An 18,079-nucleotide genomic window follows, 5' to 3' on the forward strand; every position below is an offset into this window, starting at 1 on the left:
AGCATTTTGCTTGGAATTACCACTCAGATGACACAAATCCCATCTTTAGTACAAATGATGAATTTCCACCAAAATATCACTTTGTTGGAAAGTTACTTTTCATCAGTGTCACTCTTAAAGCACTGCAGTTTGCAAGTTTAATGTAAACATATATGGATATTTTGTGATATTTTCATTAGGCATACATTACCCTCTGATGTGTCATCCATTTTTAATGAGACGTACCAGGCTCTTCACAGTGATTACTGCCCGCTTGGCTTATCAGATTTGGTTTAGAGGTTGCTAATAGCATGATAAGGCACATTAAAGCGATAATAAGTATTTAATGAAGTTAAATGTGGTAAAGCTCGGAGCACAGAGGACTGATGCTTTTTTAAACGGGTCATAAAAGATGAACTTTAAATATGCAGTGAAGATATGAAATTTAGATTGAGCTCATGATGGGCTGCACGGTTGTGTGGTGGTTCGCGGCGCAGCCTCACAGCAAGGTCACTGGTACGAACCTTGGCTGGGGAGGGGTTCAAATAGCGGCCTTTATGTGTGGCGTTTGCATGTATGCATTGTTTCTTTCAAAGTAATCCAATTGACTTCCATTGTCCAAAGACATACATGTTAGGTTAATTGGTTACTCTAGATATTCTCGAGGTGTGAATGGTTGTTTGTCTGACCGTGTTGGTCCCGCCATAGACTTATGGCTTGTCAAGAGTGTACCATGCCTCTTACCTGTTAATTGGTGGAGGTAGGCTCCAGCCCACCGTGAACATGAATTGGAATAAATGGTGTAGAAGATGATTTAATAGAAAATAAATTATATGAAATGCTTGAGAAGTATTAAAGGGCGATTTATTGCAATAATTAAGTTTGATCAGACTCTAATTTCTTGCTGCAGAAAGGCAGCATTGGGTGATACGTGTAAGTCCCACATCATCCCACTTCTTGGAACCTCTCCCTCTCCTCTTCCCATTTTGATTTTGTTCCACGGTGGCTGACAAATTCTCAAGTGATTGACATGCGTCATAATAACCGTTGGGAAAAAAAAATAAAAGTATGAGTAGTCAAGTCTTTTGGAGTACATACACACACACATTCACACACATCCCTAAGATCATCCTGCCTGATGTCAGGGAGATTACGCAGCTGCAGAAGGTGGGTGTTCCTCTTGCTCCTTTGCCATTGCTTTGGGAGGGGCTTTCTGCATCCATCTGTTCGTGCCCTGAGAAGGAAAATGCCTGTAAACACAGTTTCAAATATGTTCACACACACTCACGTGTATAGATTATTGTCTCAGTGGGGATTCAACTCAAGCTGAATGCCAGGAGATTTAAGGGCACGTACAAATGAATCTAATAGACTAGCTTTTCTGTAAATCTCTTTCATCCACATCATCCGACATGCGCTTACCAGCAACACTATGTGAAAAGTCCAGAGTGCCGAAACCAGTCTTTCAGCTATTCAACGCAGACATAAAGCTTTTTTTTTTTAAAACTCTGTGGGGGTTTGATGTGTCTGTTTTCTTTATGTTCTCTTCACAGGGGTCTTTTTGCGAGCCACTACACCGAGACACATTACAGGGAGGATGGTAGCACAGTCACGGGTGCTCACAACTTCACGGTACGGTGGAACTCAAGGGCATTTGGTCACGTCAAGATGACACGCAGTAGCGCTCTGTTGTTGCAGTGTAAAAACATTCAAGGAGACAGATGTTTTTCTTGGAAAGGATCAGCTTTTGAAAGAAAAAGAGAGAGAGAGAAAGAGAGAGAAATGTACACAGCCTCTGAAGCGTTTGTTTAAAATCAAATATTGACTCAAACAGAGCAGCGTGTGATTGCTTGTGTGTGACCCATTGTGTGTTTGGAAGCCTCTGGACATCGCTGAGCAGGACATGCATCCTGTGGCCTACTTGAAGTTAAGCTGTGTTTTATTCTGGTTGTTATTTAGCCAGCACCGCCATCAGGATTTGTCATGAATTCCTCCCTCCGTACTTATCAAGCATGCTAACTGCTGAACTGGATCGGTTGAAATCAGTTTAAGAGGCTTACTGATAGCGCTGTCAAAGTTAACAGGTTAATGTAAAGAGATTAATCTGCAGCATTAACACACTGATTTTAGTTAACACATAAAGTTATTAACCGTGTCATATTAAAAATCAGAATTTGGCATTATCTGGGCAAGAGATGCTGATTTTGGGCGTGTTGGTGCCTTGTCGTAGTGGTGAAATGAATCTTTATCCTTCTAATTAATGAAGATTCTGATCATTTGAAGCTTTATATTTAGAGGATGAACCACTTAATTTCATAATTTAATTAACCACTCAGTCGTTGCATCTGACATTTTGGTTCACACTCCTTATCAGTTGGTGACGGGATTGTCAGAATCCAATGGTAATCCAAAAAAAACCTGTCGGCTCTGACGACGGGAAGTTAAGAATTGAGCAAAACAAAAATCATTTGCAGACAAAGCAGACTGAAGTTTTCATTTCACCAAAGTCCTCTATCTCAACATCAAGCAGACGTTTGTTTAGGCTTCAATTTCAGGATTATCAGCCCGGCTTTCGGTAGACCAACAGCTAGGTGTTAGCATTTGTGATTAATCCACACCTATCCTGTGATTTAATCGGATTAAACATTTTAGTTGTTTGACAGCTCCTACTTACAGAATTAGACAAGAAAACCTTTTTAGCATCCATGTTTAAGGAGATATACAGTTCTTTGGTTGCCCAGGATGTGCAATTTTGTGTGATGCCCCTTTTGTCTCTCTGTTGGGCTGAAAACTGTGTTTAACTGAACAGCTGTGAGGACAGTTTGACAGGTTTCTCGCAGCTTGAAGGAGCCGTTTGGTAATTTGGCAGCAACTGACAGCTTCTCACAAAGTTGTGCCAACACTTTTCCACACACACTTTCTTTCTCTCACCTTTAATTTTGCACGAGGGATGTTGCAAGCTTTGGGCTGTCATGCAGTATTGTCTTCGATAAGCTTCTTGCAGCTGCGCAATTTTATTACCTGCTGTCACCCAACAAAGCAGTCTGCCATTGTAATCACGGATCTGTGGAAAAATGTAAACTGTAAATAAATTCAACTCAACACCTTTAAAATAATTTAAATCCTTAAAGGATTGAAAACATTCATTAAAGCCAAAAACACAAATGACAAGGCATCCCTCCTCATCCAGCTGCCTTCTCTTCCTTCTCTCTGTGTGCTCTCTTATGCACAAGCACATGCATATGCTTCATATTCACTAAAAATAGATTACCATTGATGGGATTTAAACCCTGTTTCTTTGGATAAGAGAAGCCGTTCGTTAACCATTCATCCACTGCATCTGGTCAGAAAAGACCTGTAAAATTTCAGATTCTCCTGCCACGGTCTAATTTTAGATAAATCCTTCAAAACAAAGCAAAGAGGAAGTGCAGATGTCTACTTTCCTCTTGTACCTCTTAAAAGACAATTACCACTCGCTGCCTGATGTTTTCTTTAAAAAAAAGGTGAGCTAATGTTGCTTAAGCTAAGCACAGCCTTTTGTTCTGCTTTTATACTAATAACTGTACTGGACAGAAGTGTTTTAAGCTGGTTTTTGGATGAGAAATGGTCGGCATGCTTGCTAGCTACAAGTAAAAAAAGAAAAAGAGGACTGGAGAGCTGCTTGACAGTAAATGGAGGTCTGTACTGTCTCTTAATGACAGTCATTTCCTCTGCTTTACTTCCAGACATGAGTGTTTTCTCTGTCTGAGGAGCTTTAAATGTCCTCTTCTCCTTCTTTTAGACTGTTCTGATGGAAAGATGAAGGATAAACTGTTACTACATGACAGTCACCCCACATGCATGTCAGCTGTCCTGCTTCTCTCTTCAGCAGTTGTCTGCGTTGATGTCAGACAAGTTATTTTTGAGGAGAGGGAGAGGAGGAGACACTGATCTACAGAGTATGCTAAATGAAATGAACATGTGTTTGGCAACATCAGGATAATTCCAGTGTGTCTTGTTCTCTTGTGGTCTTTTGAAGTCAGGTAGAGTACTACTTCTGTAGTACTTCTGTAGAGTAATACTTCTTTATTTTATTTTATTTTTTTTTTTTTTGTTAAATTGTTTTTTTGCTGAAGCTATCATTTTCATTAGTGATTCGGTTTCTGTCATGTTAAGGTTTAAAATAAATAAATAAATAAATAAATATAAATACATATATATAAATATATATACATACACTATTCACAAAAAGTTAGGGATATTCAGCTTTTGGGTGAAATTTCACAAAAAGCCTAAAATGCATTCAAACCTGTACAGGTGAACTTAACGTGATCTTCTCTAAGCTTTTAAATGCACATGTCCAACTGTTGAATGTTTCAATAAATTTTGCACAAGTTGCTGTTCTCTAACAAGGAGCTTAACGGCAAAAATCACAGCAGGTGTGTGATCCTTGAATTGACCAATAAATGTCCTGGTTCAATTAGAGCTGGTGTTTAAACGGTTGTCCTCATCATGCTGTTCACATTTTGACATCATGAGACCAAGACGACACCTAACAATGGAACAACAGTCCCATGCCATTGCGATGCTTCAAACAGGACGTTCTCAGACAGAAGTGGCCACTGAGCTTGGAGTGTCACAGAGTGTCATCAGCAGGTTGCAACAGAGATATGGAGAGACTGGAAGAGTCACAGAAAGGCCTAGAAGTGGACGTCCTTTGGCCACATCCCGTGCGGATGACCGCTACATTGTGAACACTGCCCTGAGAAACCGGATGATGAATGCCACTCAACTCCAGGCACGTTTAAGAGAGGTGAGAGGCACCCAAGTGTCACGTCAGACCATTCCAAACCGTTTCCATCAGCGTGGTCTGCGTGCTAGACGACCTGCACGGGTACCTGACCACACCACCAGGCACAGGCATCATCGTCTTGCATGGGCCAGGGAGCATTTACGCTGGACGAGGAACCAGTGGGCCTCAGTGCTGTTCTCTGATGAAAGTCGATTCACACTGAGCAGAAATGATGGCCGGCAACGATGTTGGAGACGTCAGGGAGAACGCTATGCATCAGCCACTGTTGTCACCAGGCGAGCTTTTGGTGGTGGCGGTGTTACAGTGTGGGTAGGGGTGTCCACTTGGTACAGAACTGCCCTACACTTTGTGAATGGTACAGTGACAAGCCCATACTACCTGAATAACATCATTAATCCAGTGATTGTGCCCCTACATGAACAGCACAGGCCTAATTTCATCTTCATGGACGACAATGCTCCTGCTCATCGAGGCCGCATCAGCAGGGAACGGCTGTTGGAGACTGGTGTACCTCAAATGGAATGGCCTGCACTCTCTCCAGACCTGAATCCCATTGAAAACCTGTGGGATCAGCTGAGCCGTCGTGTAGAGGCTCGAAACCCTGAACCCCAGAACCTCAATGACCTGAGGGCTGCCCTTCAAGAAGAGTGGGATGCCATGCCTCAGCAGGCAATAAGTTGCCTTGTGAACAACATGAGACGTCGTTGTCAAGCTGTAATTGATGCTCAAGGGCACATGATGAGATATTGAGACGTTCAAATTTTTTGTTGTGGTGTAACTACCATTGTTGTTATCTTTTGTGTTGAATGAATTTTTTGAGATGAGGAAATCAGTAGTGCATCCTTCTACTTAAATGTCTTACTTTTATGATATTATACCACTGTAGCATGAACATATTGCATTTTCCATAAATTTCACCTGAAAGCCAAATATCCCTAACTTTTTGTGAGTAGTGTATATGTATATATATATATGTATATATATATATATATATATATATATATATATATATATATATACATGGTTTTTCTATATATACATGGTTTTTCTTTATCTCTTTTAGAAAAACTGCTACTACCATGGGGAGGTACAGGAGCATCTAAACTCGGATGTTACCGTCAGCGTCTGCTCGGGCCTTCGGTGAGAAACACAAGAATCTTTTTGTATTCAAGGCTGCCCTTTAAGCGCTATTTGCTGCTGCAGAGTTTGTATTTACTTAAGCCACTCAGCACAGCAGCACTTTCTTAAGCCCCTTAAGGGTGCTGTCAGTAAGCCGGTGTGTGGCTTGCAGAAATAGGAGAAAATGTCACACAAATGTCTTTGTTCACAGAGGTATTCAGTAAGAATCTGCTTGTACTTTTGGCAGTAATTGGCATCTGGTTGGGGGTAATGGCCAACCAGAATTTGGAGTTTTTTGAAGTGGAATTTCGCCAAATTTTTTTAAGATTCACAGTTTTAGCTCCTGCTTAATTAATCTGCGGGGAAGCAGAGTTGGCCGTGATAAGCTTTTATCAACACAGCAGCTGCTCATGACTCCGAACATTTAAATTATCTTGATCTGACATGAAAGATGTAACTTTTTCAGTGCAGGAATGAATGTGAAGAAGGTTGTGCTTCAATGTCTCTCTGCTGATTTGTGGAATTAATCAAGTTTTTATCCATGGAACTATGACTACTTTTAACTGTAGAGGTATGTGGGATGATTAAAATGTTTTCAGATAGCTTCATTTGTCCTTAGTAAAAGTGGGCTTGTATAAAAAGAGCTATTTCCGGTGTTGCATATTCCATCAGAGAGCCACAGTCGATTTCTATATTTGAGAAACTTCGTGCTTTGAAGCTTTGTTTTTTTTTAACTTGGGCTTCTGTCTCTGCAGAGGTTTCATTGCAGTTGAAAACAAGACGTTTATCATTGAGCCTGTGTCTGGTCGTGACTCCGGGGTCCACTTCATCTATCGAGTGGAAGAGCTAAGACTGACTCCTGGAGCCTGTGGCCATGGCTTCAATATGTCCTCTGTTGCCCCTGAAAACCACATCAAAACCCCCTTTCAATCCTTCCACACAAGGGTAAGATTACAGTGTTGCCATTGTTGCCCAGCAGTCATTGACCATAACTGTTCAACGCCACATAAACATCAAACTGAGCACATTATAAATATATTTCATCATCAACATTTCTGCTAACACTCAGCTGATGAGATACGCAGGCATTTCACCAAAGAATAGAAATCTGGCAAGCACCCAGGTTTGGAAAGGTTCCCTCAGGGTGCTGCCTTTGGTTTGACATGCATTTTATCTGTGTTAAGAGCCCAGAGTCGAGGGCTCATGCAGAAGGTTTGGCTGACGATTTGCTTGGAGCAGGTGCAAAATCCATCTGCCCCTATTTCAAAACATTAAAAACTCCACTTGAGTCAGGAAGTGCCTTGCCCATTTACAGAGCTTAATGACCCCCTGAGTAATACAGTATGTCAGCTTTGGGTTTATGGAAGCGCACTGGTTCAGACTTTGAAATTAGAAATTTGATTTTAAATGGAACTTGAGTATAACTTGAAATGTGGTGTGATGTTGTGTGATTTCCCAGAAGACTAAATAAATATTAAACAAAAAGGAAAAAAAAAATAAATAATACTATTATTTCCGGAAGGAAATCTTGATGTTTGTTATGTGTAGGAATGGGAACTGATCAAATTCTATTGATTTCAATGCCATTAATAATTCTGCCTGTCAATCTGGTTCCTTATCGGTTTTAAATGAGGAAGCAAGTATTCAACTCAGATTTACAGTGTCAAAAAAAGAATAAAGTTGGAGTTTACAATCTTTATTGACTCTGTAAAAACTATGTAAACAGTGTTCAGGTCAGGTAACTTTATTTATTTCTAAGTGGTTTGCAGCTTGGAGTTGTCTTACCAACATTAAAAGTCGCACAACAAAATAAATATGCAACTGCATAGAAAACATTGCAAACACATCAAATATCATCTCTTCATCATCATTCCTCATTTGAGAGTTCCTTCAGATTTACTCAGAAAAATGTGCTTCGCAAACACAAAAAAATATATATGTATATATAATATTATATATAATATATAAGTTACATATTATCTTCAGACTGCCAATACTACAACACTACACATCTGGTCTGAAAAAGGGACAATAATAAATAAGCTGATATAAAAAAAAAAAATCAGTCAATATTTGCATTGAGTAAGCCACAATTTGTCCCATTCTCACATGATTGTGTCAACTGCATTGCAGACTGCATTTTAATAGCAATGTGCCCGACTATAGGCTACTGAAGTCTCCATGCAGCATATGTACACAATTGCTACTACAGGTGAGCTAATTAACACGCGGCTAATAGCCTCCACAGAGAGAAACAGCTGGAATATTTTCACCAAATGGAGGAAAACTCACAGTTCATCTAGGTTAAACTTTCCAGCATCCACTGAAAGCAGGAAATTCTGTGAAATTATTTACTGGATTGATTTAAAGAAAAAAGAAAATATTGCAGCTGAACATCACGAAGACCTCCAGCAAGTGCTCTTCTCTCCTCCTCACATACAGAGGCTGGAGCAGAGCAGCCATTAGGCAAGGACATCGCTCTGTCCTGTAATCTATTAGTATCATTGGTCCTGTAGGGTTTGTGCCATTGTTATGCTTGCAAATTAAATATAGCCATGCTCTGAATCATCTTTTTCAGCAACAACTATATACCTTTATCTCAGACTGACACAGGTATTGATAAACCCAGTGGTGCATGATTCCGATGCTGTGGAAAAGTGGGAATCAGCTCCCGAGTGGAACCAGTTTTTGATACAGAGTCTGAGTTAGGTGGCTCAGTACAAACCTTTAGTTATGTTAATAATCATTTGTAATACACTTATAATAAATAACATATAAGAAATATACTTAAGTTATGTAAAAAAAAACACCAAACACTTTAGTTCTAATATTGATACAGGGCATCTAGTTAATTTATATATCATAAAAATGTAAAATTTTGGTAAACATCATACCTTTCCAACAGCAAAAGATAACTTTGACACCTATATTTATGTGTAAATGATGATTAAAGTGAGATAGCTTTCTGCACTCACCTATTTAGCTCACACTGCACTGTATTGGCCAAATATTGACATGCACTCAAAACTGTAATAATTACTGAGGAATCGATTGATGATTGGCCCACAGGCAGTTTCTAGTGCATGCCTAACTCAGTTAACTTGCAGCCTAGTTTTATATTGCTGTAACGGCACAAGGCTGCCTTGTCAAAAACCACTTGGCAAGAAAATGTAACAGTATTTCCAGAAAGGCTAATCCTCATGTATTGCAGACTTTTAAGGGTTCATCTTTAGGCTTTTGATGCAGGCCCAGGAAGTGCAGTACAAGACGCTACAATATGCAGATCTTTTGGAGTATCAGGTGGAAAATAAATCCTCAGAGATTAGTTCTTCTAACTTTAAATATATGTCCATCTTTTGTTTCTAACCTCAGCACAAAAGGCATACTCAGAAGACAACCAAATACGTTGAGCTGATCATTGTTGCCGATAACAGAGAGGTAACGCACCTGCTTCACTTCCACCCACATTTGCACAGTTTTTTACAAGACCTCATATACTAAAAATACAGCAATTTGTCCTGACATAAGTGTCCCTTATGATGTACATAAAGAACAAAAAAGTCAAGGAACAGTAGATCAGTTGCAGAATGTGCAGAAAACCACTTTATTCCTGTGGCAGCAGCCTTTTTTTTTTTTCACAGGAAGTTGTACTTCTAGTTTCCCTGTGGATCATACAGGAAACAAAAAATAATCCATGTTGATAGAGCAGAGTCTCCTGCAAGCACTGACAAGTTCATTATGGGGTTTCCTCAAAAACAACCCTCTACAATACCAGTTACCACGATGGAAAGAAACCACTTTTTTTTCCATTAATGGATAAGAGTTCAAGTATGTTTCAAGGATTAGATTTGAGGTCCAGCATTAACACTACATGATCCACAGCGGAGTGAAAAATACACCGTTTTGCTTTGCTGCAGTTTGAATCCAAAGCATTCCAGCATGTCATATCTGCCAGTACACCTGCTCTATGCAGCCCTGCCTCTCATCTTTGTAACACCAGGAGATTATTCTCCATCCAGATGGCCACAGCTTGAAAACTTGTCTAAAAGGCAGGAGAAAAAAAACATACTGCCAGTGAATATTTTAAGCAGTGATTCATATAAAATGCCTCATTTGCATGTGTGTTATCGTTTTTTCATGGTTCATAGTTTGGAAAATGATGGTGTCACTTATGTCATCTGCTGCTTGTGAATGAAACTTCTAATTTTATCTGCTGATAAGATGTTTTGTTCTTTTTATTTTTTTTATTTAGTTTCAGAAGCAGGGGAAGGATTTGGACAAAGTTAAGCAGAGATTGGCAGAAATAGCCAATTACGTGGATAAGGTAAAACATCCTGCCTCCTTCTATTAAGGTGGAATAGATCCCTTTTAAAATCACCGTAGATCTATGGCTGGAAGACACAAGAGGTGGATGGATTTGTTTTCAAGATGGATATAGACACATAAAACATGCTTCCTTATCTAAAATAAACAAGAAGCATATCTGTGATGCAAACTGACCTGCCAGAGCAGAAAGTAAATATAATTGTGATAATGTCTCACTCATCCATTTGAAGTTCTTTTGATCAGTTGTGTTTGCACATCTCTGTAAATCTCCCAACATCTTTAGCCACACTGATGCTTTCCACTTGTCAACATGTTCCCCCCTCAGTTCTACAGGGCTCTTAACATTCGGGTGGCTCTGGTGGGTCTGGAGGTGTGGAGTGACTCGGATAAATGTCCCATCACTCAAGATCCCTTCACCACCCTGCATGAATTCTTGGACTGGAGAAAAATGAAACTGCTGCCCCTGAAACCCCACGACAATGCTCAGCTTATAAGGTAGATGTTGCTGTTGTTGTTTTGTAACTTCCACTAGAATATGCCGTGCCGTCTGTTTGAGCTTTAACATCTGGCCAGAAAGAGATTTTATGAAACTCCAGTCATGACCACAAAAGAGCCTTGTAACAGCATGGGTTTAAAGTATCTGCGAGAATTAGCCTTGAAAAGGGACAAAGCACAGAAAAGCCTGTTAGATCATGGACTTTGTACAGATTTATTTAAAAATATCACATGAATACAATTTTGTAATAACATCATTACATAAGTGCATGACATAAACATGTTTTGCCTCCAAAATCCCTGCAGGAAAGTAGTCACAGACATCCTCCCATTTTACTTTTGGAGTATTGAAAGCGTTAATGAGTTTTCTGTGCAACATCATCTCAGAGTTGTGTGTGTGTGTGTGTGTGTGTGTGTGTGTGTGTGTGTGTGTGTGTGTGTGTGTGTGTGTGTGTGTGTGTGTGTGTGTGTGTGTGTGTGTGTGTGTGCAAATAAGAGGGGAAAAAAATCATTGTTTTACAGAGTCCGGCTCCCAAACAGAGATAATAAGGTCATTAACTTTAGGACCACAAAAGATGGATGGAAATTGTTCAGAAATCTGAAGGGATCATAACCATTTGCAAAAAAATAAAAAAAAAATTGTAAAAAAAAAAAGAAGAAGAAATGGGAAAATTGAGTCCAGCAAGACTGGCGTGTTTTAGAAAATGTTTTAAGTAGGTGTACTGATGGAGTTATTACATTAATGAGTCAACAAGAATATTGAAAAAGTTAACACCTGATAACACATGATGGTAAAATCTGTTGTGTAAAGATTTTTACTCAAGTCCTATGACTGGCAAACAAACTGTAAACACAATGTAAAAACCTGACTATGGCCATCGTCTCGCTCCTGTCGCATCTTAATGTCATGCTTTTCTTCTTTTGTGCAGCGGCGTTTACTTCCAGGGCACCACCATTGGCATGGCGCCCATTATGAGCATGTGCACAGTGGAGCAGTCTGGAGGCATTGTCATGGTTAGTATAAAACCCTCTTCCTGCATCCTGCTCCCCCTCTCTGCCTCCACCGCCCCCTCTTCCTCTGTATGGCCCGATTACATCGGTGCAGACATTCAGCAGGCTAACACAATCCAGGCATGATTTACGCAGGGAAGGTGTTCGCTGTTTGCTGGAAGGGAACTTACGGACAGGTCTGCCAGGAAGTCATGCATAATAACATAATGATATTTGTGCTGGCACCCCTTTAACATTATTACACACACACACACACACACACACATGCACAAAACAATGCATGTACAAGTATACTCTCAGAAGGATTGGTTTTTTTCAGACATGCACTGTGTTCCAAGTGAAGTCTTGCAGTCATGCAGTGTTAAAGCAAGGCAACAGCTGTCCAATATGGGTTGAGTGAGTGTTGAAATTATTCACGTCATAGTGGATACAGATCTGCTGTGTGAGACTGGTGTAAAAAAGGGCTGGTGGGGCACTTGGAACACAACCGCATTTACATTTTTATGAGATGTGATTAATTGTTTATTCCAGCTCTTACAGGGCGCACATTTGAGTCAGAATGCATTTTCATACACAACCGTGCATCACCCCCAAATACAGAATTACTTCACATGGTAAAATTGGTTTCCTCTTATAGCACTTGACACCCATGCCAAGTCACAAAGTGGTTATCGGCCCAATACCATTATCGCCTCAGCCCAGATGTGTGTCCCCATTAATAAACGTGTTTTCTGCTGGTCGTTGCTGTGATGAGGCTTCTCCAGATGTTTCACTTTCCCATTACTTGCATCAAGCAGATGGTCTGGATCAAGATTAAAGGGCCACATAAGCAGTGAGAGGGGCTGTCAGAGGAGGTGATCTATTCCTCAAACCATACTCCACCATGTGTTCTGCCACATATCTTGTATTTGCTTATTTATTCGATCAACATGAGCGTGCTTGTGAATGTTTTCTGGACACATGGCTCAATTTCTCACATGGATGTTTAATAAAATCTGGAGGGTTTCTCAGCTGCAACCGAGACATTAATTCTTTGCCATCATAGCAGCATCTTGCAGCTGCTTTAAAGTCATGAGTTCTTTTTATTTCAACTGATATGTCACTTAGTTTGGAGTACTCCGCTATGAATTACACACACACACACACACACACACACAGTACAAAAGCAATCTGTACTGATAAACATGGCAGAAGCAGCAAAGAGGTTTCCCATCCTTCCCGTTAAAAGGCAGAGAGCAGCTCCCATGACGCTGGTCTCTAATCAGAGCAGGAAGTGGCTCAGCTTGTCCACAACTTTGACTGATGATCTTACTTTCAAAGGAAGCATTTTCTCATGAACATGGCAGACAGATACTGAAACCGTGACATATACATTAATATGTAGGTGGTTTTTTTCCTGAATTTTGTTCTGGATTAGAATTTTTTTTAATCATTCATGTAATGTAAACTGTGTTAGAAATGCAATCACTGTGTCACCGTAGATACAGCATCTCTGTAAGGCAGAAAAATGCTTCCTGGGCTGCACATGACATTTGTATTTTATCTTTTTCTGGTTGGAATCTAGCCCACGTAGCATGCCGTTGCATATGAAAGGTTTGGGTCTGCACAGCAAAATGAGCTTTTGGAGGTTACGTGGGCTGCTAGCAGAAGCTTTACATCTACAAAGCAATGCATGGAATCAGTTTAAATATTTTAATCTACTCCTATTCTGGAGCAAAGGCGTGCGTGTATGAAACGGCTGATTAAACCCAACATTTTCCCAAATGTTTGCTGACTATCACAATAATCAATCTGATTTTCTCTGTATATTTTACCAGGTTTTCAGTGTCACCTTGGCAGACATGCACTGACTCACTTTCTCACTCACCCAGCCTGATCCCTGCCTCCCTGCCTTCCACCTAAGTTGTCATTATTTGTCTCTGTGGCAGGTGAAGGGCAGTTGTCTTGCTTATCAATACATTCATACAGCAGTAGATTTATGCAGCTTTCTGCAGTAGCTGTCTCCACTGGCAGTCGACGTGATTGGGTCTGCAGGGGAAGTGAAATGGCAGCTGAATTCGGGCTTCCATGAAGAGAATGAGTAATTGAAGAAGGATGGAGAGGGCAACAGAGCCTCTGCTTAAAAATAGTCTTTATATTCATTTTTTTCTGCTTTTTTTTTTTAATTATTATTTTTAGTTTACTTCAGTTCAGTTTTTTGTTTTTTTGTTTTTTTTACTGAAAACAAAGTCAAGCATCCAAGAGTGCATGTGATTAATATGCTGGGCCCTCTCTTTGTCCATCATAGGATCACTCTGAGAACCCACTGGGCGCAGCCGTGACTTTGGCACATGAGCTGGGACACAACTTTGGAATGAATCACGACACCCCAGAGCGCGGCTGTGGATGCAGGATGACTGCAGATCGTGGAGGGTGCATCATGACCCCCTCAACAGGGTGAGATTCTGATTATGTTTAGGTGACGATTTGAGAAGTCGCAGCTAAATCTGAAACAAGTTTCATTTCACTGAATGAGAACAGACACACCTACAGAGCAAACCATTTTCAGACCAACACCACTGCATTATCAATGATTTGTTCATCTTATCATGTAAATTATTCGAGATGCACAACTTTAAAATAAGGATCAGTTTCAGGGAGTCTGGGGAAATAAAACTAGCAAGAATCCCCCACTGGATGTAAATGACCTTTTCACCTCAGCAGGCACTGCATGAGGAAACCCCCATGACACCATTATTAGTATGGTCACATGGGCATGGGAGTGCAGTGGACAACTATTCTCATTCAACAGATTTCAGCACAGTGTATAAAAAAAGTAACCTGAAACTCTGTCACAAGTAAGACGAAGCCAAATATCACTTCTGCACAGAAACGCAACAGATTGTTTGTGACGGTATGAGGTGACTAGTTTACCTTTAGAGCCTTATAAGATACAGCTTTGCAGCTGGGTTTGGTATCCTTTACTGTGCAGAAACAGTCTCTATGTAATGCTACATGGTGAATCATCGATGAGCAGGCCAATCACAAGAAAAGTCAATGAAATAATAAATGGCATGACCCATGTCCTGCATAGACCATGAGCTGCTGCTCCTCAGAAAGGAGATACAGAGTCTCTCAATGCAGGTATAACAGATTTAAAAAATGAATTTGACCATGTCAGTTAAACTTTTAAACACATACCGATGTCCTTCCACCGTGAGACATTGGTGTTCGGTTAATTGGTCACTCTAAATTCTCCCTAGGAGTGAAGGTGAGCATGAATGCTTGTTTGTCTCTGTGCTGGCCCTGCAACAGACCGGCGACTTTTCCAGGGTGTACTCTGCCTCTTGCCTGCTAATTTGTGAGCTATGCTCCATCTTTCCCACAACCTTGAATTGGACTAAGTGGTATAGAAACTGATAGAATGAATGAATGAATTCACGGGCTGTCACAAAATGTAAACAATGTTGGACTTTAATGTAAAAAATGTTGGGTTAAGCAAAAGTTTAAACTCTAAAATGTGCACTTACTTTTCACATAGCAGGTCAAAAACTAAAAGATAAATCAAACTTAATTGGTTGCTTGAGTTGGTTGGTAGTTATCTGTACATGATGCCTCATTATTTATGTGTTGATGTATACAAGAGAGGGCTTAAAACACACACACATACGCAGACACACACTCTTTGGCCTGAGACTAAAGCAGCTGCTGTCGCATTCTGCTCGCATTGCCTGGGTCGCTGAGATAACAGCGCTGCTGCAAGCGATGGACTTTGCCACTGTTAGTAAACAGCTAGCAGATAAAGAGAAACCAGAGTGCAGTACTAGGTTTTTACCCTTGGCCTGCTGGCAGTTATGTTTGCCTGATGGTGAGTCCCAAAAAGCCATAGATGAATGTGGTCAGGATAAATGCTACAGCACTGACAAGAAGACAAACATATGGAACAGTTGTCTCACACATTAATCTTATCACTGAGGGATTAAATCATTCACATTATACACACAACTGGAGGTTTGTGCAGCGTGAGAATGTGGCAGGAAAGGTTGCCAGATCCTGCTCTCTTTAGCACGAGCAGCTGAAGCCTTAAATTAGATGCAGCCTTAATTTAGTTTTTTTTTTTTTTTAAACACATGGCAGAACTATAGATTTTGTCCCAAATATTTCATTGGAATTGAATTAAGAAGGGATTTTGTCATGGCCAAAATAGTGAAATTAATTAAAAACAAGCAGTATTGGAAGAAGAATGAATGAAAGACGTAGTAATGAAAGCAGATAAGACTTCCCTGAGTGAAAAAATTTGCTGCATTTTTTTTTTTTTGTTTAAAACAAACATGTTAAAAAAATGACATGCTAGTTATACGAGTTCAGTGCAACAAGTGGATGAGTTAATATGGGTGACAGGTCATCATTTATGTAGGATTTGCTGGCACAAATGTGGCCATTATTAAGAAGCATGATGAATTTTGACAAGTAGTATCAGTCTGTCATTGCTTGCATATTTCGTAATATTCTCCATATTTCTTCTTCACAAATCCCTGAAAATAAACTAGTTTATGGTCTGAAAAGGGAAGCCAACAGACATAAACACAACCTAAATGGCCATTTGGTGCCTCTGGATGAAAAAGCAGCCATCTGTATGGAGAGCTAAGGAGTATGTGGTTTCCATCATCTGTTTTCTGTTTTTCTTTTTAGAACAGAATGATGTTAATTTGTAAGCTGCAGCCCACCAGGGTAAACATTAGAGAAGGATTGCCATGTGATAGATAAGTCACTACCATATGGGTGGTCATAGTGACATTTTAAGTATGTTTACCCCTCAGATTTTACAAATGTGGTGCCATCTGAAATGCAAAACCTGAGTTTTCATATGAAGACTGAAGCACCATACTATCAGAACCTCGTGCAAATAATGTCTAAATAAACACCAGTGTTGCGCTCTGTATACTGGATATGTAAATGGGTGACATTTTTTGTTCATTAAAGTTTAATTTTTTTCCAAAAATGTAACATATCAATCTCTAAGTATCTTTTGCCTTTCATGTTGATGTGATTTGTGCAGATGAGACATCAGCCGTGTGCTCCGGACGTTGTTGTCTCGGTGTTATTAGTTTTGCAGCGTCAGACCCCCAAGCCGCACAGTCTGGAGTTTGTTATTTTGCCACATCTGCTGAGAAAGAGTCAAAAATGAAAATCATGAACTCACCCAAGTTCACGCTGGACTTTCTCTGTTATCTCCCAAATTGAATTTCTGAATTTAGTTTCCTGTTGACAAAACACATCATTTCACAATGTCGACCCCCTCCCCCCCCCTATTGCAGATCTGAGTTCTCTTTTTTTTTCTACTTTGTTATTTATTTATTTATTTAATGTTGGCAGCCTACTTTGACCCTCGGTTCAAATGTCTTCAGAATGTTAAACGCGGCGCTGAAAAGCAGCGTGGCTTGTTTGATTGTGTGTCTTGGTTACTCTGAGCTTAGACTTGCTAATGGAGGAGAGGACAGACTGCATCTAAATGATGTGATTATCAGTGACGCTGCCAGCTGCAATCAGGGCCAGAGCACATTGAGAGGGATCCGCAGAGAGGTGCTTTATGCGGCGATAGACAGGCTAAGTGTGGATGCTGTGGTTTTGTTGGTCTTTTATCTTCCCCAGTGGTAACATAAGATGAGAAACAGAGGAAGAGGTGATGGTGGGAGTGAGACAAACAATCGAAAGACGACTGTGGAGGAATTGTTTCTGGTAGGTGTGGGAGATTATGACAAGCATGTGAGCCATACAGACTGGCCATGAGGGACTTATGACTAAACACCAGGTGAAAACTTGAGTGACAGTGGAGAAGAACAGTTTACGTGGATGTTTTGAAGTAAGAAGTTGAGCCAAGAGTTGCATCATATAAATGTGGCTAAAGGAGCACAAAAGTACTTTCTTTTGATTCTTTCCGGGTTTGTTTGTGTAATTTACTGGAATAAGGAAGCGCAACAGGAAGCTGCAGCTGCACTTTTAAGTGACAAGGCAAATGTGTTGTCAAGACGATTGGAGGAAGTTTGTGACTCGTGTTATTTTCTTATCAAAATGAGTGCGAATGAGGTGAGAAGGAACAAAATGCAATTCTCTGAATATATTTTCTGCAGTGGAGAAAAGGGGAGCTGGTTAGCGAGTAAATGTTTGAAGTAAATTTAGCCCGTGTGTTTTGTTTTGGTTTTTTTTCTGATGTTTAATCACTGTGGGCGTCTGGCTGTGTTGCCATTTGCTGAAAGGTCAAACGTGTCTCTCCTGCTTAGCATGGACTAAATGCATGTCAGTCTGTTGTGCATCTTAGAGAGCAGCAGAGACAGGCCGATGTCAGTCAGAGGGTCTGCAAGTAAAAAAGCCTTTTAT

The 18,079-nt window shown here is 40.2% G+C and overlaps 1 protein-coding gene across 1 annotated transcript in view; it reads left to right on the forward strand.

Moving 5' to 3' along the window:
- The window catches only part of LOC306762372 (disintegrin and metalloproteinase domain-containing protein 12-like), a gene marked incomplete at its 5' end in the record, with an annotated part of 120,519 nt that overhangs the window by 67,907 nt on the left and 34,533 nt on the right, over nucleotides 1-18,079 (forward strand). The window contains 8 exons of the mRNA XM_079248815.1: nucleotides 1,533-1,611; nucleotides 5,835-5,911; nucleotides 6,646-6,835; nucleotides 9,263-9,328; nucleotides 10,143-10,214; nucleotides 10,542-10,711; nucleotides 11,641-11,725; nucleotides 14,010-14,158. Of these exons, the coding sequence (XP_079104941.1) occupies nucleotides 1,533-1,611; nucleotides 5,835-5,911; nucleotides 6,646-6,835; nucleotides 9,263-9,328; nucleotides 10,143-10,214; nucleotides 10,542-10,711; nucleotides 11,641-11,725; nucleotides 14,010-14,158 (888 nt within the window). The remainder of the gene's footprint in view (nucleotides 1-1,532; nucleotides 1,612-5,834; nucleotides 5,912-6,645; nucleotides 6,836-9,262; nucleotides 9,329-10,142; nucleotides 10,215-10,541; nucleotides 10,712-11,640; nucleotides 11,726-14,009; nucleotides 14,159-18,079) is intronic.

Source organism: Telmatherina bonti, assembly GCF_933228915.1.
Source record: "Telmatherina bonti genome assembly, chromosome: 11".
NCBI classification, from domain to species: domain Eukaryota; kingdom Metazoa; phylum Chordata; class Actinopteri; order Atheriniformes; family Telmatherinidae; genus Telmatherina; species Telmatherina bonti.